The sequence below is a fragment of the Bos indicus genome, chromosome 14 (genome assembly GCF_029378745.1).
Source record: "Bos indicus isolate NIAB-ARS_2022 breed Sahiwal x Tharparkar chromosome 14, NIAB-ARS_B.indTharparkar_mat_pri_1.0, whole genome shotgun sequence".
Classification (NCBI taxonomy): Eukaryota; Metazoa; Chordata; class Mammalia; order Artiodactyla; family Bovidae; genus Bos; species Bos indicus.
This window is the reverse complement of record NC_091773.1, coordinates 57,475,396-57,494,999: the sequence shown is the minus strand read 5'-3', so window position 1 is coordinate 57,494,999 and position 19,604 is coordinate 57,475,396. Positions and strand designations below refer to the sequence as shown.

Sequence of the window (19,604 nt, the reverse complement as noted above, 5' to 3'; positions counted from 1 at the left end):
ATGAGTTTTATACAAATCTCTGTTAATTCTTACTCACCAGGAATTGAATATCATGATTCCATTTTAGTGATTCAGAAACAAGTTAAAAAGAAGGGACTTGGATGACTGTCAACAGTCAGACACTCTAGAACACTGTATTCAGACATTTTCTGTGAAAGAAATTTTACTTATAACTAGCACTTAATAAATTTGCATTTAGCTGAATTTTGTCACTTGGAGGAAAAGGAAGGAACTAATGTTTAATGAATCAAATATGTCCCATACTTTTGCTTTAATATGAAGTATCTAATGTTCTCACTATCATTGTGAAGTAGATATAATTATCCTACATAAGAAATGATTAGCAAGCTCAGTCCTATCCGACTCTTTGCCTCCCCATGATTGTAGCCCGCTAGACTCATCTGTTATGGGATTTTCCCCGCAAGAATACTGAGGTGGGCTGCCATTTCCTCCTCCAGGGGATATTCCCTACGTGGGGACTGAACATGTGTCTCCTGCTTCTCCTGCATTGCAGGTGAATTCTTTACCACTGTGCCACTGGGGAAACCCCTATAAATGATTAAACGCTTCATAAAGATTAAATTAGTTGCCAATGACAGAAAAAAACTCAGTAGAAATTTTTTCTTCTGTTTTGTAGTATTCTATTCAGGCTGTATCCATATGACTGACTTAGTCAAGTTAGAGTGAGAAGAACCTTAGGTCAATTAAAATTTTTGCCTTTTTGGATTATGACACAGATTTTTTGAAACTCAGAAGACTACTCTTTTGCATTTGTTTTTGAAATATACATTTTAGAAAAGTGGTACATTTATTGTAATGTATTGATTTAGGCTTATTTACATATATTTATTTTTAATGAGAGAACATTTATGTATAATCTTTGATAAATAACAAATTTACTTGATAAATGAATTTTTGGTCTTAAGAAGGAAAAGATTTTACTCATGTATTTTGAAATTAGAATGAAATAAGTTTGTTTCAGTAACTGATATTTAATCTAGTGGACTTCCCTGGTGGTTCAGATGGTAAAGTATCTGCCTGTAATGCAGGATACATTGGTTCGATCCCTGGGTTAGGAAGATTCCCTGGAGGAGGGTATGGCAACCCCTCCAATGTCCAGAGAATCCCATGGACAGAGGAGCCCACGGGGTTGCAAAGAGTCGGACACGGTTGAAGCAATTTAGCACACATGCATTTAATCTAGTATTATGCAATTAGTCATTTAAAGTTTTAAATTCACTGTAACCAAATGCTATGGTGCCAGTGAAAATGAAGTAAAATCTTTGTAGAAAACTTAGTGAGAAACACATTCCATTTTTGTGTCTCATGAATTCTTAAATCACCAAATACTTAGTAGAATACTTAACTGTGGGATTAGAGAGAAAAAAAAAAGTATAATAAGAAACAAATAAAATCTATGGTTATGAGAGCATGGGCTTCCCTGATAGCTCAGTTGGTAAAGAATCCACCTGCAATGCAGGAAACGCTGGTTCAATTTCTGGGTTGGGAAGATCCCCTGGAGAAGGGATAGGCTACCCACTCCAGTGTTCTTGTGCTTCCCTTATGGCTCAGCTGGTAAAGAATCCACCTGCAATGCAGGAGACCTGGGTTCGATACCTGGGTTGGGAAGATCCTCTGGAGAAGGGAAAGGCTACCCACTCCAGTATTCTGGCCTAGAGAATTACATGGACTGTGTAGTTCATGGGATCACAAAGAGTCAAACACGACTGAGCAACTTTCACTTTCACTATTTGGGCTTCCCTTGTGGCTAGCTGGTAAAGAATCTGCCTGCAATGAGGGAGACCTGGGTTTGATTCCTGGGTTGGGAAGATCCCCTGGAGAATGGAAAGTCTACCCACTCCAGTATTCTGGCCTAGAGAATTCCATGGACAGTCCATGGGGTCGCAAAGAGTCAGACATGACTGAGTGACTTTCACACACTATGAGAGCATAGAATCCATTGGATAATAGCTTAATATGCTTACATTGTGTGTGTGAGAAAGTTGGATTATAAAATATAGTTAAATAGGATTTGTTTTATAATTTTATCATTAAAAAGAAAATAAATGTCTAGAGGTATGAAGTATTAGACAATTTCCGTCTCCCTCTGTAGTGTTAGTCACTCAGTTCTGTCCATCTCTGTCTCATGATCTGTAACCCGCCAGACTCCTCTGTCCATGGGATTTCCCAGGCAAGAACATTGGTGTGGGTTGCCACTTCCTTTTCCAATTACTTTTTGGATGTGCTCTATAATAGAATAGGCATAGTTATAATAGAATAGGCATAGTTACTTTTCTCATACACTGAGTGATGTTGTGGGTAGCATCCATCAGGAGTGCCACTGTTATTGTTCAATAAATTACATTTCTTGAACAGATGTTTGATTCCTGATGTTGCACCCAAAGACCAAAACTAGCCAGGAATTTTAATTTTGAAGTCACCCTCCTGCCTGAAAAAGTTTAAAGACATATTTACTGGACAAGTACTCAGAAAAGAAGTGAAATTATGATAAGTAGGCAGACATATGAGCTTTGTGAGAATCACCAAGGCTTGATATTTCTAACATCATTAATAAAAAAAAAAAGAACTACTCAACTCCATGTGCATTACGTCTCAGGATGATAAGAAAAATATGTTTTCAATTTTTCCCCTAATGTATTCAGTTCAATATGAGAATAGATATGTCTCATATTAATACTTAATTTCTAAATACTCATGAGCTCTATTAAAATTCTCTGGCAAAATTCTATCATGTTTTCCTTCCAGTGGACTCTAACTCAAGGTTTTGGCAGGCTCTGACTGATTAGCAGGTTTTTTCCTTCTCAATCACATTTCTGAGCACACACAAACGGAGCCCTGGGAACTCACTGTTTAAAAAATACTCTTCAAAAAGTATATTAAGGACTTGTTTAGACTATCTAAAGGAGATAGAACCGAAGGTAATGGAGTGTAATAGAGAAATGCTAAATGTCTTTAAAACAAGATCACTTGAAATGGAGTTATCCTCTGTATTCATATGTATACATGAGACTATGGAACTGAGTTATTTTTAATATAGCTCAAGTCCACTGTTAAATTAAAGGAGCCTCCAATTATGTACATTACATATGAACACTGAACCGTTACATGAATGATCACATAAGCGACAGCTTAATGATAACCATGACCTTCAGATATAAGTGGTGTTTTCTTGTCCATGTTCACTCATAGAAAGACTGATTAGTGAGCAGAACTATAGAAACTCCAAACTTTGAAGCATTCTCCTGTGGCTCAAGTGAGGTTCTGCTTGAAGTGAACAGGTGTACACAGAGACATTTTTTCAATAACTGATGGGTGGGCAGGTGGACAGATGGATGGATGTCTTCTAAAGAGACACAGGCCTACAATATTTCCAATGGCTAAATGGCTCCAGATATTCTGGTGGGTATTAAAAGTTTATACTTTCACTATCATGAAGATAGCCCAGAATAAGTTTGCTCATATGCCCTTGTTAGGTCTTCTCCATACAGGGCCACATGAATAATCCTAAAACAGGCTTTTAATAACAAATATTCCTCCTCCTTCATAACAGTTATTAGGAACTTCTCTGCCTCTTTGTCTCTGCAGTTAACTCTTCCCTCTCCTCCACTGCAAAAGAAATAGTTTTAAAATGGGAACGCTCCTGAAATTCTTCTCAGCACTCTGAACTAATCTTTAATAGAGTCTAAATTCTGTCCTGTATAGTTAAGTGTCTAACATTACAGTACTAAATATTTATCTATGAGAACCTAATAGATTTTATTTAAGGCCAAAAGGCCAATAAAAAAGGAGAAATTAGAAAGATATGGTGAATTCATGAACCCAAGCTTATGAATAATTTCTCTGAAGTCAAAAACATGAGAAAATTGTCAGTGCAAACTTCATTAAATGCTTCTAAGAACAAAGTTCTTTTGCTGCTTCTATACTAGCAATCAATGCAACTTAGAAAGTTATATTGGATATTTACTTGCTCTGTATTGAATAAAATATTTAGTATAACCAAAGTAAGGAAGAAATTCTTACTACCTTCTTTAGTGCAGAGGTTGACGAGGTTGTGCACTGTGTCCATGAGCTCCAGCTGCTGCTTCTGAAGGACACTGTTATTGGTGGTGGCTCTGTTCAACTGTTTCTCCAGTTCCTGGATTATGTATGTCTGACGAGTAACCAAGCCTTGAAGATTCTCTTTCTCTTCCTTTAAGGTGTCCAATTCTTCCTTGTGCTTTCCCTCCATTTCAAAGATTTTGTGTTCTAATAAACTACAAGGAAGTGAAGATAAGATTTAGTTTTAAAATGCTGTAAGAAGCATGATTCAACTAGTTCCTGAGTTTATTTACTGTAAGAAATTTTAGTTAGGTATTTCACCATGGAAATATTTATTAAGCAAGTGACTCAGAAAAAGTATATACATATAAATGCATTTATACATAAATATATATTTAATAGGAATGACATTATACAGCATTTGAAATGAAGAATTATTAGATCAGTTATTGTTAGAGTGATGTTTGTTTCCTAAATGTAATTTATTTCTTGGGATGTATCTTATATCCAGGGTAGTTAACTTGGACTCTGTCTGGAGAAATTATAGCATAATTTTCATTAAAGAAATGGATCCAATAAGAAATAGAAGCAGTAGTTCAGAAAAAAGTTTGAACAAACTATAGAAACTATTTTTTATTTACTTTGTTTCATTCATTTGGGATTTTCAAAACATTAACAGGGATTACATTTCACGAGGAATAGCATATTGATGCAGAAACCAGAGGACCAGAAACTAAGCTATGTAAAGTCACAGTGAATTACGTTTCTTGGGATTATTGATACCTGGACCTGTATTGTAACCACTAGCTTACTTTATCTCTCAATCAGAGCTTCAAGATAAGGGCTAAAGGCATAACAAATTTCCAAATTACTGAATAATTGGTTCCAAAAAGGAAGATTATGTTGCTGATGGGATGGTCTTACAAAAGGACTTGGGAAGCTTTGCTTGGAGTGATACAGTCCTCAGCCAAGAACCTTCCTTCTTTCAGAACTCTTCACAGGATACTCCCTTTGCATATTGCACATTAAAAATGATAGAAAATGCAGAAGCACTGTTGGATGCTAGCAACTGACTGGAAATAAGAAGCACTTACATTTTATAGAGTGTATAATATACTAGTATTCCTCAGAGAAGAGGCTTATTCAGTTTTCTCAGTTTCATTTACAGAAGGTTCAACCAGTCCTTAGTTTACAAGGTGTTATTCAAATGTAACATATCAGACTGGGTATTTAATTTACCTTGGAGAAATGTAGCACTGAATCATTACTATACGTTTTCAAAAAGGGGACACTAGGGAGTGTTCTAAACTTAATACTTAAGTCATAAAATAGAGATTGTTTGAAGAGCCAAGTTTTCCAACTCCCTGTAGTAGGGGATGAGCTGGAATATCTGACTGCCCATACACTGATTAAGAAGTGTGGCGAGAACTGCAAGTGGTAATTCCAGATCTTTGCTGATAAACTTATCCTCCAAAAAAATATGGAACATCAAAGAAAAGCTGCCCATTGAACTAAGCCTGAAAAACACTGTGATGCTTCTATGTATAAGAACTTACTAATTTATAACACCTTTGATAGCATGCCCAGAAAACTTCACATTGAGACCCATTGACACAGCTCTGTGACTTTTGCAACCTAAGAAGATCCACTTCTTTATTTTGAGTTGCTTTATATTCTACAGCACTGTGAAAGGATCTCTGTCCTGACCAGTCATTAAGCAAACTCAATTGAATAGATCTTGGGTATAATGATTTGGGAAAATGTGAAGGTCATTTTTATTTATTAAAGCATTTTTTGGAATGAAAACTTCAGGCAAGGAAACTGGAGAAAGATGAGACACACATGGCATTTCTGAAGGAGTAGGTATGATTCGTTGCATTTTAGTGTTTCCTTCTGTGTCAGTAACTTGCTGCTGGAAAAGTTAGTAGCTAAAAAGCAAACAAAACCAAATAATGCCAAATACCTTTTTTATTGGTTAAAATCTTTATCCCACCCACTGTTAAGTGATTAGTATGCTTGCTATGCATGTCAGAGGAGGTTTTCTCTGTGACTGTTAATTTTTGGCCTTCTGATCTGAGAATTAAGCACAGTGGATGCCTTAGCTCATTCTCAGTTTACTTTTAATTATTTTTGTTTCTCTTCCTAGGGTAATGATCAGATGTTAAATGCCTATAAAATCGAGTCCGTGAACTTATGGAAAATTTTCTTTCAAATTCACAAGAGTTACAGTATACTACCAAGAAACCTTAACTGTAATAATGAAAAGAGCAACATTTGGATGTATAGTCATAAAATACTAGATAAAAATTCTGAATTATCATTTTGTTCCTGAAATAAGATGAGCACTGGCTTTTAAGTTTTCTTAATTAGTAGGTAACATTCTGATTTGGAAAATGCCATGCTTTTGTTTGCATTTATTAGTTGCTGAGTGCCAATGCAAAATATAAAATGACACTATTCCCACTCTAACCATTTATTTTCAGAGAGAAATGGGAAAAAAATTCAAATAAAAGAAAAAAGCAGCTACAAGAAACTTCTGTTTCAGACATAATAGTTTTTTTGCATTCATGTTTTCCCACTTTCTACTTTTGAAGCATTTTTTTCTCAAGAAGACATATACTAAAAGATGGCTACTATCTGAGATGTCAATAAAGGAGTTTTTATTCTATTTTGATTTTCAGAATTTTGGAAAGAGCTGAGAATGAAAGTTGATCAAAGAAATCCCCGTGCCAAAGGAAAAAATTCTGAACTCTGGCTTGTGTAACAAAAAGTCTGTACTTCCCAAGTAGAAGGAGTATACACTTAGCATGTTGGGAAAAAAATGTTAATTTTCATAATTCACCAAACAATCTTAATGGACCATGGCTGCTCCTGCTGCTGCTAAGTCGCTTCAGTCGTGTCCAACTCTGTGTGACCCCATAGATGGCAGCCCACCAGGCTCCCCCGTCCCTGGGACTCTCCAGGCAAGAACACTGGAGTGGGTTGCCATTTCCTTCTCCAATGCATGAAAGTGAAAAGTCAAAGTGAAGTCGTTCAGTCGTGTCCAACTCTTAGCGACCTCATGGACTGTGGCCCACCAGGGTCCTCCGTCCCTGGGATTTTCCAGGCAAGAGTACTGGAGTGGGGTGCCATTGCCTTCTCTGACCATGGCTACTAGGTATTAAAAGACATCAACATAGCCTGTCATTTTAAAATACAAATTCATGTAAAGTAAAGAAGGGATACCCAGGGAAGAAATTTGCTTTGCATCACAGACATCTCACAGGATTGAGAATGAAATATATGTCTTAAAAATCAAATGCATAAAAACTATAAGCAAATTGGGAACATGCCGCACTGTTTCACAAATGGCATGTCTTAGCACCTAATTAATCTCTTCAAGTCATTTTCTTGTCTCATTTCTTCACTTGGATTCTCTTTAATTGCTTTTATTCCATAGTATTTCTCTATTAACTTTATTTACTAAAGATACCCTTTACATTAATGACAATTTTTAGACTTTTTCAGGCAAAATTGTTATCTTTTTGATACTATTCATCCCCTCCCTTCCACCTCTTCATATTTGGCTTCCAAAATACCATCCTCTTTTCTTTAACAATTCTCATCCATTAGTTATTATCTACTTGGGAAGTTAGGCCTTCCTTACTATTTCCAAACTGGCTTGAATTCAAAACTCTTCTGCCAGAAAATATTCATATACTATCTGTACTTACTAATTATATTGTTGTAATACACCATTTTTGCTGTAGAGCATTAAAAAATCCCATGTCTTTTTATTCTTAAAGTAAAATAGTGATACAGAATGAGAAGATGTTACAAGGCCTAGATTTAGGTAAAAATCTATCAATACCATGTATAAAATTGTGCAAACACTGTATCAGAACCAAAATAAAAAGCCAACTGTTCTAACTTCTCAGACTAGAAAACTGTCCATGACAACCCAGTGTTATGAAAACTAGCTTTAGAGTCTCATTTCTCTGATTTACTATAACATAATCTCTATCTCGGAGAAGGCAATGGCACTCCACTCCAGTACTCTTGCCTGGAAAATCTCATGGATGGAGGAGCCTGGTAGGCTGCAGTCCATGGGGTCGCTGAAAGTCAGACATGACTGAACAACTTCACTTTGACTTTTCACTTTCATGCATTGGAGAAGGAAATGGCAACCCACTCTAGTGCTCTTGCCTGGAGAATCCCAGGGACAGGGGAGCCTGGTGGGCTGCCATCCATGGGGTCACACAGAGTCGGACATGACTGAAGTGACTTAGCAGCAGCAGCAGAAGCAATCTCTATCTACTTCCACATACTTACATTATAACAGCCAAGAATCAAGGCATCAACTTAATATCCCTTTACTATTTGCTGCTCTCCATCTGGTTATTTTTGGGAGCTTGTCTTTCACAATATTTCAACCTATTCATCTTTTTCATGTATAAAAACAAAATTTTTTTGCCAAGCCATTAAAAAAAATCTTAACTGAGATTTTCTTTCTGCCTTAAACCCTCTGCCATTAAATTTAATTTTCTTACTCAATATATTGATTATATCCCATTGTGTCGTGAGGTCTTTTATTGGTCCTCTTACATCATTATCCCTATCCAGTTAAGTAGGCAGAGGCCATCTCAGCTGCGCATGGAGTCTTTTATATATAAAAGTTGATCTGGGGAACACATGTACACCCATGGCAGATTCATGTCAATACATGGCAAAACCAATACAATATTGTAAAGTAATTAACTTCCAATTAAAATAAATAAATTTATATTAAAAAAAAAAGTTGATCTGAAGAACAAGACAGCTCCACTGTCCTAAATTCAATAGGCAAAGCAGTCATATTTTCCCTGATGATGGCCTTTAGCAACAAATTTAGTTTAGGTTTAAATGCATAATCTGAAACCTGGATGCTAATTCCAAAGTCCAGTGCACTGTTTTCTAGAGTACATGCAGTATATTTTTATTCAGCTCAGTTCAGTTGCTCAGTTGTGTTCAACTCTTTGCGACCCCATGGACTGCAGCAAGCAGCAAGGCAGTCTTTCCTGTCCATCACTGACTCCCGGAGCTTGCTCAAACTCATGTCCATTAAGTTGGTGATGCCATCCTCTGTTGTCCCCTTCTCTTCCTGCCTTCAATCTTTCCCAGCATCAAGGTCTTTTCCAATGAGTCAGTTCTTCATATCAGGTTGCCAAAGCATTAGCGTTTCAGCTTCAGACTGGTTGGATCTCCTTGCAGTCCAAGGGACTCTCAAGAGTCTTCTCTAAAACCACAGTTCAAAAGGATCAATTCTTTCACACTCAGCTTTCTTTATACTTCAACTCTCATATCCACACATGACTACCAGAAAAACCAAAGCTTTGACTAGAGGGACCTTTGTTGGCAAAGTTATGTCTCTTCTTTTTAATATGCTAAGTTGGTCATAACTTTTCTTCTAAGGAGCAAGTGTGTTTTAATTTCATGGCTGCAGTCACCATCTGCAGTGTTTTTGGAGCCCAAAAACACAAAGTCTGTCACTGTTTCCATTGTTTCCCCATCTATTTGCCATGAAGTAATGGGACCAAATGCCATGATCTTAGTTTTCTGAATGTTGAGTTTTAAGCCCTTAAGTTTTTTTTTTTTTTTAATTTATTTATTTTTTTTTATTTTTTCTCTAATTTTATTTTATTTTTAAACTTTACATAATTGTATTAGTTTTGCCAAATATCAAAATGAATCCGCCACAGGTATACATGTGTTCCCCATCCCGAACCCTCCTCCCTCCTCCCTCCCCATACCATCAAGCCCTTAAGTTTTAAGGAGAGTTTTTTTACTCTCCTCATTCACTTTCATCAAGAGACTCTCTAGTTCTTCTTTGCTTCTGCCATAAGGGTAGTGTCATCTGCATATCTGAGGTTATTGATATTTCTCCCGGCAATCTTGATTCCAGCTTGTGCTTCATCCAGCCCAGCATTTTGCATGATGTACTATGCATAGAAGTTAAATAAGGAGGGTGACAATATACAGCCTTTACATACTCCTTTCCCTATTTGGAACCAGTCTGTTGTTCCATGTCTAGTTGTAACTATTGCTTCTTGACCTGCATACATATTTCTCAAGAGGCAGGTAAGGTGGTCTGGTATTCCCATCTCTTTAAGAATTTTTCAGAGTTTGTTGTGATCCACAGAGTCAAAGGCTTTGGTGTACTCAATAAAGCAGATGTTTTTCTGGAACTCTCTTGCTTTTTCAATGGTCCAGCAGCTGTTGGCAATTTGATCTCTGGTTCCTCTGCCTTTTCTAAATCCAGCTTGAACATCTGGAAGTTCATGGCTCATGTACTGCTGAAGCCTGGCTTAAAGAACTTTGAGTGTTACTTTGCTAGCATGTGAGATGAGTGCATTTATGTGGTAGTTTGAATATTTTTTGGCATTGCCTTTCTTTGGGATTGGAATGAAAACTGACCTTTTCCAGTCCTGTGGCCACTGCTGATAATATTTTTACTTTTATTAGACATTCTATAGTTAAGAGTTCTATGTCAAGTTTTGGGGAAGTCTAAATTAAATAAATAGTTTTATTATGATGCATTCCTTAGAATTGGAGTTCCATGGAACTATAATTTATGGAAAGTGCGAGTTGTTCAGTCGTGTCTGACTCTTTGTGACCCCATGGACTATACAGTCCATAGAATTCTCCAGGCCAGAATACTGGAGTGGGTAGCCTTTCCCTTCTCCAGGGGATCCTCCCAACCCAGGGACTGAGCCCAGGACTCCCGCATTGCAGGTAGAGTCTTTACCAGTTGAGCCACAAAGAAAACTGTGTGCTTATATCTATTCAAATTGAACTTGAAATCCAAAGAGTTTCCTCATAGGACTTATAGTACTTCCTGTTTCTCTTCTTTCTGGAAACACTTTGAGAAGAGATATACATAGAATTTTGGCATTCAACTTCTAGTTTGAGGCAGAGGTACACTTTAATGAAGAATAAAATAAGCTAAATTCTCCAGAACTTTAACTTCAGTAAAAGGTTCTAATTGAGTATATACAAAGCCCTTCTTGACGTTTTTGGTTGACTTTTCCTCCTAATTTTCACAGTCTGCCTCCTCCAGCTTATCTCATGGAAAACACTGGCATTTCAAATCACTGAACAGATCTTGAAACTTTCACAGAAAAAGTTCTCCCTTTCAGATTGTCTCCTACAGTAGAGTTTGTACCATAGCAGCAACTGGATTCACAGTAGTGACAGTTCCTTAAGTCCTCTGTGTGTAAATGTGGCCCTCAAACAAGGAGGTAGGTGTCAGTATTATGGAAACCTTCTCATTGTCATCTGCCTGAATCTCCTCAGAGCTCTTTCAATTTTTAAATTATTTTTAATCTGTATGGTGCTTACATTCGTTGCAAATATGGTTTTCAAAGAATAATCTTTCCATCCCCGTACTCAAACAAGGGCATATACTAAGTTCAGGTTAAATTTATACTGAATTTTCTAACTTGAATGTAGTAAATTGTTTCTTAAAATGCAAAGTTAAATATTTCTGTAATTCAAATGTGGAACAGAAGCATAGATCACTACAGGTAAACAATCAGCAAATAAACTTTTTAAAGTTTGAGGCAGATAAGAATAAGCTAAATATTCTGTGGAAGCCAGAAGCTGAGAAGAAAAAAATATGTATACAACCTCATAACACTAAAAATTCTTCCTAAAAAACAGGCTGAAAAATAAACAACAAACTAGAGAAAATATTTGTGATATATACTACAAAATTTTAATATCGATTAAATAACTTATATAAGGAGTTAATGATATTAGAGAAACAATCCAATAAAAAATGCGAAACATACATGAATAGGCTAGTCCCAGAAGAAGAATTCAAATAGTCAATAACCAGGAAAGATGTACAATATAACCTCTTAGGTAAACAAGGTTAATAAAATGAATAGCAAAGTTTGAGGAAATTAGAAAGCCCATGAACACTTGGGGAGAATGTAAAATTTGCTGATAATTATCAGTATCTTTGAATATATAAAATAATACAGAAAGTTCTACTGAGCTGTAAATTTTAGTGCATTTCTAACAATGAATGAGGTATAGCATATAGTTAAATATATAATATATCCATGATAAATTGTTATAAAGTAAAAATAAACCCAGCATTTTAAAAATAGTTACAATGTATACACATATGCATACATGATATAAATATGTACTTGTGCATATGTGTAATTGCATATGGGTATGTATCTCTGTAACCACACAGATAAATATGTACTCTCTATCTACATGTGTACATTTTAATATATTCATTAAAAAGTCTGGAAGAATAGGTACCAAACTGCAAATCTGTTAATGATGATTCTCTGTGGGGGGTGGGGGAATATGGAATTAGGGACTTTGAATTTCAATTCATACACTTCTGTACAATTTAACACTTAGATCAGTTAGGCTTGTGTTGATTTTTTTTATTAATCAGGAAAATGCAAACAGTCATGAGTCTAGAATGGTCTGAAGAGATACTATCTAGGGCTGAATTAGTGAACCTCAGAATGTGGACTGATAACCTTGGTTGCCATGCAGTGGGCTTTTAGGGATGCAGAACAGTGGTATAAAAGCCATCTGTATTTTATTTATGTTAAGAACAATGAAAATGTTTACAATATTTAATGTAAACTATGTGATCTGTGTTTTCCATTAAAATATTTTTAAGTTGTGTGTGCGTTTGTGTGCACATAGATAAATGACATTTGTTGGGATATTTGCCAATTCACTTGCCAGTTCATCAGTCAACATTCAAAAAGCATTTAAAATTATATATACTATATGTAGAGAACTGTGCTTGGGAGCATGAGCACAGAAATAAATAAAGCACAGTTTCTATGTTCCAGAAGGTCACAGTCCAGTGGTTCATAGATAGATACACACACACACCCCCATGTGATGGGATAAGTGAAGTGACAGGAGGAAAAAACAAGGTAGATTGTAATCCCATAAGTTGTAATAAGCAAATATATTTGGAAGAATCAGAAAAAAGCTTCTTGGAAGGGGTAATATCTACATTGAGTTTTGAAGGGACAGACGTGTGTGAGCTCTACAGGGCATTTCGGACAAAAGAAAGAGAAAGTTAAAGTCACTCAGTCGTGTCCGACTTTTAGTGACCCCACGCAGTATACAGGCTCTGGAACTCTCCAGGCCAGAATACTGGAGTGGGTAGCCTTTCCCTTCTCCAGGGGATCTTCCCAAGCCAGGGATTGAACCCAGGTCTCCCTCACTGCAGGAAGATTCTTTACCAGCTGAGCCACCAGGGAAGCCCAACAAGGCAAGCATCAATCATGTCTGAACAAACATCAAGTCTTCAATGTGATACTAATAATTAGCGTGATTAAACACTTACTGTGTGTTTCAAGCACTGTATTCAGTGTTTTTTAAGCAGTAACTCAATTAATCCTCATATCAACTCCATGCACTATTATCATCACCCCTATGTTACAAATGAGAACAAACAAAGCACAGAAAGTTCATATAACTTTCTCAAAATCACACAAATTATAAGTGGCAGAGCAAGTTACAGCAGAATCAAGGCCAATCCAGGCAGTCTGACCTTAGAGCTCCTGCTCTTAGTTATTAGACCATGCTTCTAAAATATAAAAAGACTTCAAAAGTAAGGCTATAAAATTAGGATATTAATGATCATGGACCATGTTTCATGCTAAAGTACTTGACAACTTTCCTCAGTCCATTACAGAGAATCAGACGAGGGTTGGGCATATGCTATCTAGAGATTTAGAGGTTGAGCTGAACTAGTACATGTGGAGATCTAAAGAAAAAAATGGGGAAAATAATGTGACTTGAATTTTAGAAAGAAGACTTTGGCAGACTTTTGGATGATAGGTTTGAAAAGTTTAAGGCATTAAGCCATGCAAAGAGGTCACTGCAATGGCTAAGACAAAAATTAATGGGATTTTGGCCTAAAAAACAGAGTAAGAGTAAATAGAAAGAACAAGACCAATTGGAAAAATATTTAGGAGATGGAATTGGCAGTATCAACAGTGACTGATGAGTTGCGATTTTCCTTCAGTATTTTATAAAGAACTTATCAGATGGAGGATACCTTTAATTAGAAAGACTGACTTAACTGATTTAAAAATCAATACTTCACTATTCAATTACATAATTTTTTAGAAAGTTACAATTTAGTATCATGAAATTAGGCATATTTCAATCACTTAAAATTAACTCAATAACTTTCCATAAACTCTATCTAAAAGACAGATGAAGCTTGTCAAATCGGTTCAGTGAATTCCCAAGGTAAAATAGTTATACTGCCTACTCTAATATTAGAAGGAATAAATAATGATCTATATATAGGCCAAAACCAATTCCTATTCCTTGTTCAAATTTGTATTTTATTATGCTAAGAGGATAACTTGACAACCACATCAATTAATCTTCAGGCTGTATCACATTGCGAACACATTTTTATAATAATTAAGACAGAGAATCATCATGGACTTGAACCCTAATTTTGCCATACATCAGCTGTTTGGTCCCGAGCAAGTTACCTGACCTCTTGGAACTTTCAGTGCAGTTCAGTTCAGTCACTCAGTCGTGCCCGACTCTTTGCGACCCCATGGACTGCAGCATGCCAGGCCTCCCTGTCCATCACCAACTCCCGGGGTTCACCCAAACCCATGTCCATTGAGTCGGTGATGCCATCCAACCATCTCATCCTCTGTCATCCCCTTCTCCTTCTGCCCTCAATTTTCCCCAGCATCAGGGTCTTTTCAAATGAGTCAGCTCTTAGCCTCAGGTGGCCAAAATATTGTAGTTTCAGCTTCAACATCAGTCCTTCCAATGAACACCCAGGACTGATCTCCTTTAGGATGGACTGGTTGGATCTCCTCACAGTCCAAGGGACTCTCAAGAGTCTTCTCCAGCACCACAATTCAAAAGCATCAATTCTTCAGCATTCAGCTTTCTTTATAGTCCAACTCACTTAATATAAAATAAAAATGATGATAAACACTTTGGAGGATTAGTTGGAGTATTAGCAGTAGTTAGGTAAAGCACCTAGTTCATATGTTCACCTGCCTGATATTAGATAGGTAGGCAGTAAAGAATTTTTCTGAAACTGTCAGAATGACCACCACTTGTGTAGTTTCACTTTTAACAGTCTTACTGAAGCGTTTCCTTCATTCTGCATATTTGATACAAGTTTGAACAAGAAAGCTCAAGGGTTCCATCTTCCTACACATGGAGTACACAGCTGATTTCTCTTTCTGTGTACCCTGGTGAGGCCAAAGAATTTCTTCTAGATTTTTTTTATTTTTCTTTTTGCTTGGCTATGTTCCAACCTTGGAAACAACTGGGATTAAGTCAGAGATCAAGTGTCTTAAAATCCGGTCAGCTGACTGTATCTTTACACCAAAAGATGCAGTTACATATTTGATTCATCTGAAGGAATTTGCATTATGACATCTTTCCCAGTCTTACTCTTTTTATTTTTTTGAGCAGAAGTGGCAGGAAACATACTGGAGGAATCCAATAAAAAACAAGTTGACAATTACATCTCTCAGTTTGTCAATACCAACCTTGTGTTTGTGGTAAATATTAATGCTTCGCATTTCTTGAGTTTTTGGTTGCATAATTTCAATTATATGAGCCAGCTACTGATCTCTTACTTCTAAGTGCTATCTCCTTGAGGTAAGGAACAAAACCAAGTATTGAGATTAGGACAGCATCCAATCAAAAAAAAAAAAATTCTAAAAATTGCAAACTGGAAGCTTCCTGGAGTCGCCCCCCTCTAGACTGTTAGGTAAACAAACACCAAAGCAAGTGTCATTAATCCTGCTCCTGCTTTGTGCCTTTCACCATTCAGGGGAGAAAAAAGTGACTCTAATGCGGCCAGCCTTCTATTTTCAATCCTACAACTGATGCAGTCAGTTTGTCTGGATGCAGATCAGCAGGACCTCTCAGCATGACTGTGTAGTATAATCCTGTCTATAAAATATTCCTCCATGTTCTGCCAAAGAAGTGGTGGGCTCTTTGCAGGGCTCACTGACTTGGCAGCTGAAGCTCCATCATACTCAAAACTAGTAAGTCACACACCCAGACACAACTTCTGACATTCCTTGGGGAGGAAGCAAAGCTTAATTTAGATAATCCCCTTTGCAAAGTGTATTAGCTGATCCAAACCAGACCTGGCCAACTAATGGCATGTTGTTCTTACATTTCAGAGATGCTTCGATGTAGAAATAGCTTCTTGTTGCATTTGAGTATTAAGATTCATTTAAGGAATAGGAGGAATGATCAATAAACTATTTAAAAATATATAAACAGCTTTGTGCTTGACCTTGACCTTTGATCCACTTAAATGGTGTTGGGGGGGGGGGGCACATTTCTTCGTTGTTCTAGAAAGACCTTGGCAGAGTTTCTCCAATTCCATTTCACATACGAAAATAAATAATAACAATAAACATAACAGGGAAAGTATGCTGTGTATCACAAATACGTATTTCTGGTTTGTATAAAGAAAAACACTTTTTTTCGAAGTGGTTTGTGGAAGAATATACTTGGTTTAAGAATAGATGTCCCACCAACACTCCATTGCACACATGGATCCATCAACAGAAGACACAGCTAATTACAGAGATATAGAAATGCTAGAAGATTCAGCACTTTGATAGAAAAATACCCCCAGGAGCCACATGTGCAGCAACATCACACTTGAGGGTCAATGCATGTAAATTTTTTACAGCATGTGCACAGAAATGAATTTCAAGCTAAAACCTAAATCCTTGAATACATTTTGAAATGCTTGTACTGCTAGAAAATGGAACTGCTATAATCTTGAAAAAAGAAGGAAAAAAGAGAAAGGATGACTCTGAGCAGGAGGGAGGGAAAGAGAGGAGAGAGACAAGGAGAGATGGAAAGAGCTAAGTACAAGTGACACTTAGGAAAGTCATTTCACTTTGTAGGAAAGGGTGAGCCCTTTCAGGCTTCCCAGTTTCTTTAAAGTATCCTGACAGCTACAGTGTTAGATACGGACAAAGAGACGACATGCATGTCAGCAGGTGGAGGACTGAATAGCTTAAATTCATGTTGATGACTTTCTTTTTAAACAAAGAATCCACGTGTGGTAACACACTTAATGTGAGATAAATCAAAACCATCCTAGGATACATCTATAAAATGAAATAATATGTAGTTTTTAAGAATTATACTGGAGGAATCTCCGAAGAAGGCTGCAAAACAGTGTGTACAGCATGATACAACTTTTTAAGAAAATATATTTATGTTTTTTTTTACAGCAACATATGAAGCTCTCTCAATGTGATGGGGTCATGGTTTTTAATTTTCTTCTGAAATTTCTCATTTTCTACAGTAAATTTGTGTTATTTATAGAATTCTAAAAACAACCTAAAAATAAGGCAAAACTGTCATTATTTTACTTCTTCATTCAAAGACAAATCTTTCACAATAGCATCTTGAAACATGATTATAAATGAGGTGTCCTTTTAGTAACAAAGTTAAAGCATGGTAGGACCCTAAATCAAGGGATAGTGCAGTAAAGTATACCTGTCACATGTATGTCTCTGGTTACTGTGAATCTGCAGTGAGGTTTTGGTACTTTTAAACAGGATTTTCAATTCCAGAACATTTCATCATGCAACTAGTTCAGGGTCAAGTCCTATTGAGTTTATTTATAGTTACACAGTTTACCCTATGACACAGTACAAAGATAAATGAATGTAGAACTTAGAAATACAAGTCACAGAGCATGCAGTGACCCCATTTGGACTCTATACCAAAGTCACGTTTATCTTCTTCATGTAAAAGTTTAATTATAATCATTGTCATTAAAGTCTACACTTAGCATAAAGTTGGGAATTCCTTCTAGGTTGCAGACGGTATTGTGAGAATGTGCCATAGTGGAAAAGATAGGACTAGGAACAAAGAACATGGATTACGTTCCCAGTTGTGCCACCGGAAGCTGTGTGACCTTGGATAGATCACTCACTTCCACTGAGTCTGTTTCCTCATCTATAAGGTGAAGAGGAGAACTAGAAGTTCATTGTAGGTGTTTTTTTGGTTTGGAATATGGTGGAAACTCCTGTTCCACCAAGACAACGGTATTGAACTAGTTTGTAGAAACACAATGATCTTTAAATCAAATAATACATAAGAACTGAAACTTCTTCAAGCTGTCCAAATATCCAGAAGAAAATACAGTTAGTATAAAATATATTTGTCTTACAGAGGTCAGCATTTTGACTGAATTGTCCATCATGAATATTAGTAATTTCAAAGTAATGAGTTTATAAATCATCCTGGTTGCAAGATCTGTAAGACCCATTTCACTTACCTGAGATGATTAATTGTTTATAAAATATATCTGTCAGTTCAGTCAATTCAGTCGCTCAGTTGTGTTTGATTCTTTGCAATCCCAACTGCAGCATGCCAGGCTTCTCTGTCCATCAACAACTCCCGGAGCCTACTCAAATTCATGCCCATCACGTCAGTGATGCCATCCAACCATCTCATCCTCTGTCATCTCCTTCTCCTGCCTTCAATCTTTCCCAGCCTCAGGGTGTTTTCTAATGAGTCAGTTCTTAGCATCAGGTGGCCAAAGTATTGAAGTTTCAGTTTCAGCATCAGTTATTCCAATGAATATTCAGGACTGATTTCCTTTAGGATGGACTGGCTGGATTTCCTTGTTCTCCAAGGAAATCTCGAGTCTTCTCTAACTAGACTTCAAAAGCATCAGTTCTTTGGCACTCAGCTTTTTTTACAGTCCAACTCTCACATCCATACAAGACTACTGGAAAAATCAGAGCTTTGACTAGATGGACCTCTGTTGGCAAAGTACTGTCTCTGCTTTTTAATATACTGTCTGCTGCTGCTGCTAAGTCACTTCAGTCGTGTTCAACTCTGTGCGACCCCAGACGGCAGCCTACCAGGCTCCTCCGTCCCTGGGGCTCTCCAGGCAAGAACACTAGAGTGGGTTGCCATTTCCTTCTCTAATGCATTAAAGTGAAAAGTGAAAGTGAAGTCGCTCAGTCATGTCCAACTATTAGCGACCCCATGGACTGCAGCCCACCAGGCTCCTCCACCCATGGGATTTTCCAGGCAAGAGTACTGGAGTGGGATGCAATTGCCTTCTCCAATATGTTGTCTACGTTGGTCATAAGTTTTCTTCCAAGGAGCAAGAGTCTTTTAATTTCATGGCTGCAATCACCATCTGCAGTGATTTTGGAGCCCCCCAAAATAAAGTCTGTCTCTGTTTTCATTGTTTCCCCATCTATTTGCCATGAAGTTATGGGACCGGATGCCATGATCTTAGTTTTCTGAATGTTGAGTTTTAAGCCAACTTTTTCACTTTCCTCTTTCACTTTCATCAAGAGGCTCTTTAGTTCTTCTTTGCTTCTGCCATAAGGGTGGTATCATTTGCATATCTGAAGTTATTGATATTTCTCCAGCAATCTTGATTCCAGTTTGTGCTTCATCCAGCCTGGCATTTCACATGATGCACTCTGCATATAAGTTAAATAAGCAGGGGGACAATATACAGCCTTGACATATTC

The 19,604-nt window shown here is 37.0% G+C and overlaps 1 protein-coding gene across 1 annotated transcript in view; it reads right to left on the bottom strand.

Moving 5' to 3' along the window:
- The window catches only part of ANGPT1 (angiopoietin 1), a 472,143-nt gene that overhangs the window by 79,565 nt on the left and 372,974 nt on the right, over nucleotides 1–19,604 (bottom strand). The window contains exon 5 of the mRNA XM_019974047.2: nucleotides 4,045–4,274. Coding sequence (XP_019829606.2) covers nucleotides 4,045–4,274 — 230 coding nt within the window. The remainder of the gene's footprint in view (nucleotides 1–4,044; nucleotides 4,275–19,604) is intronic.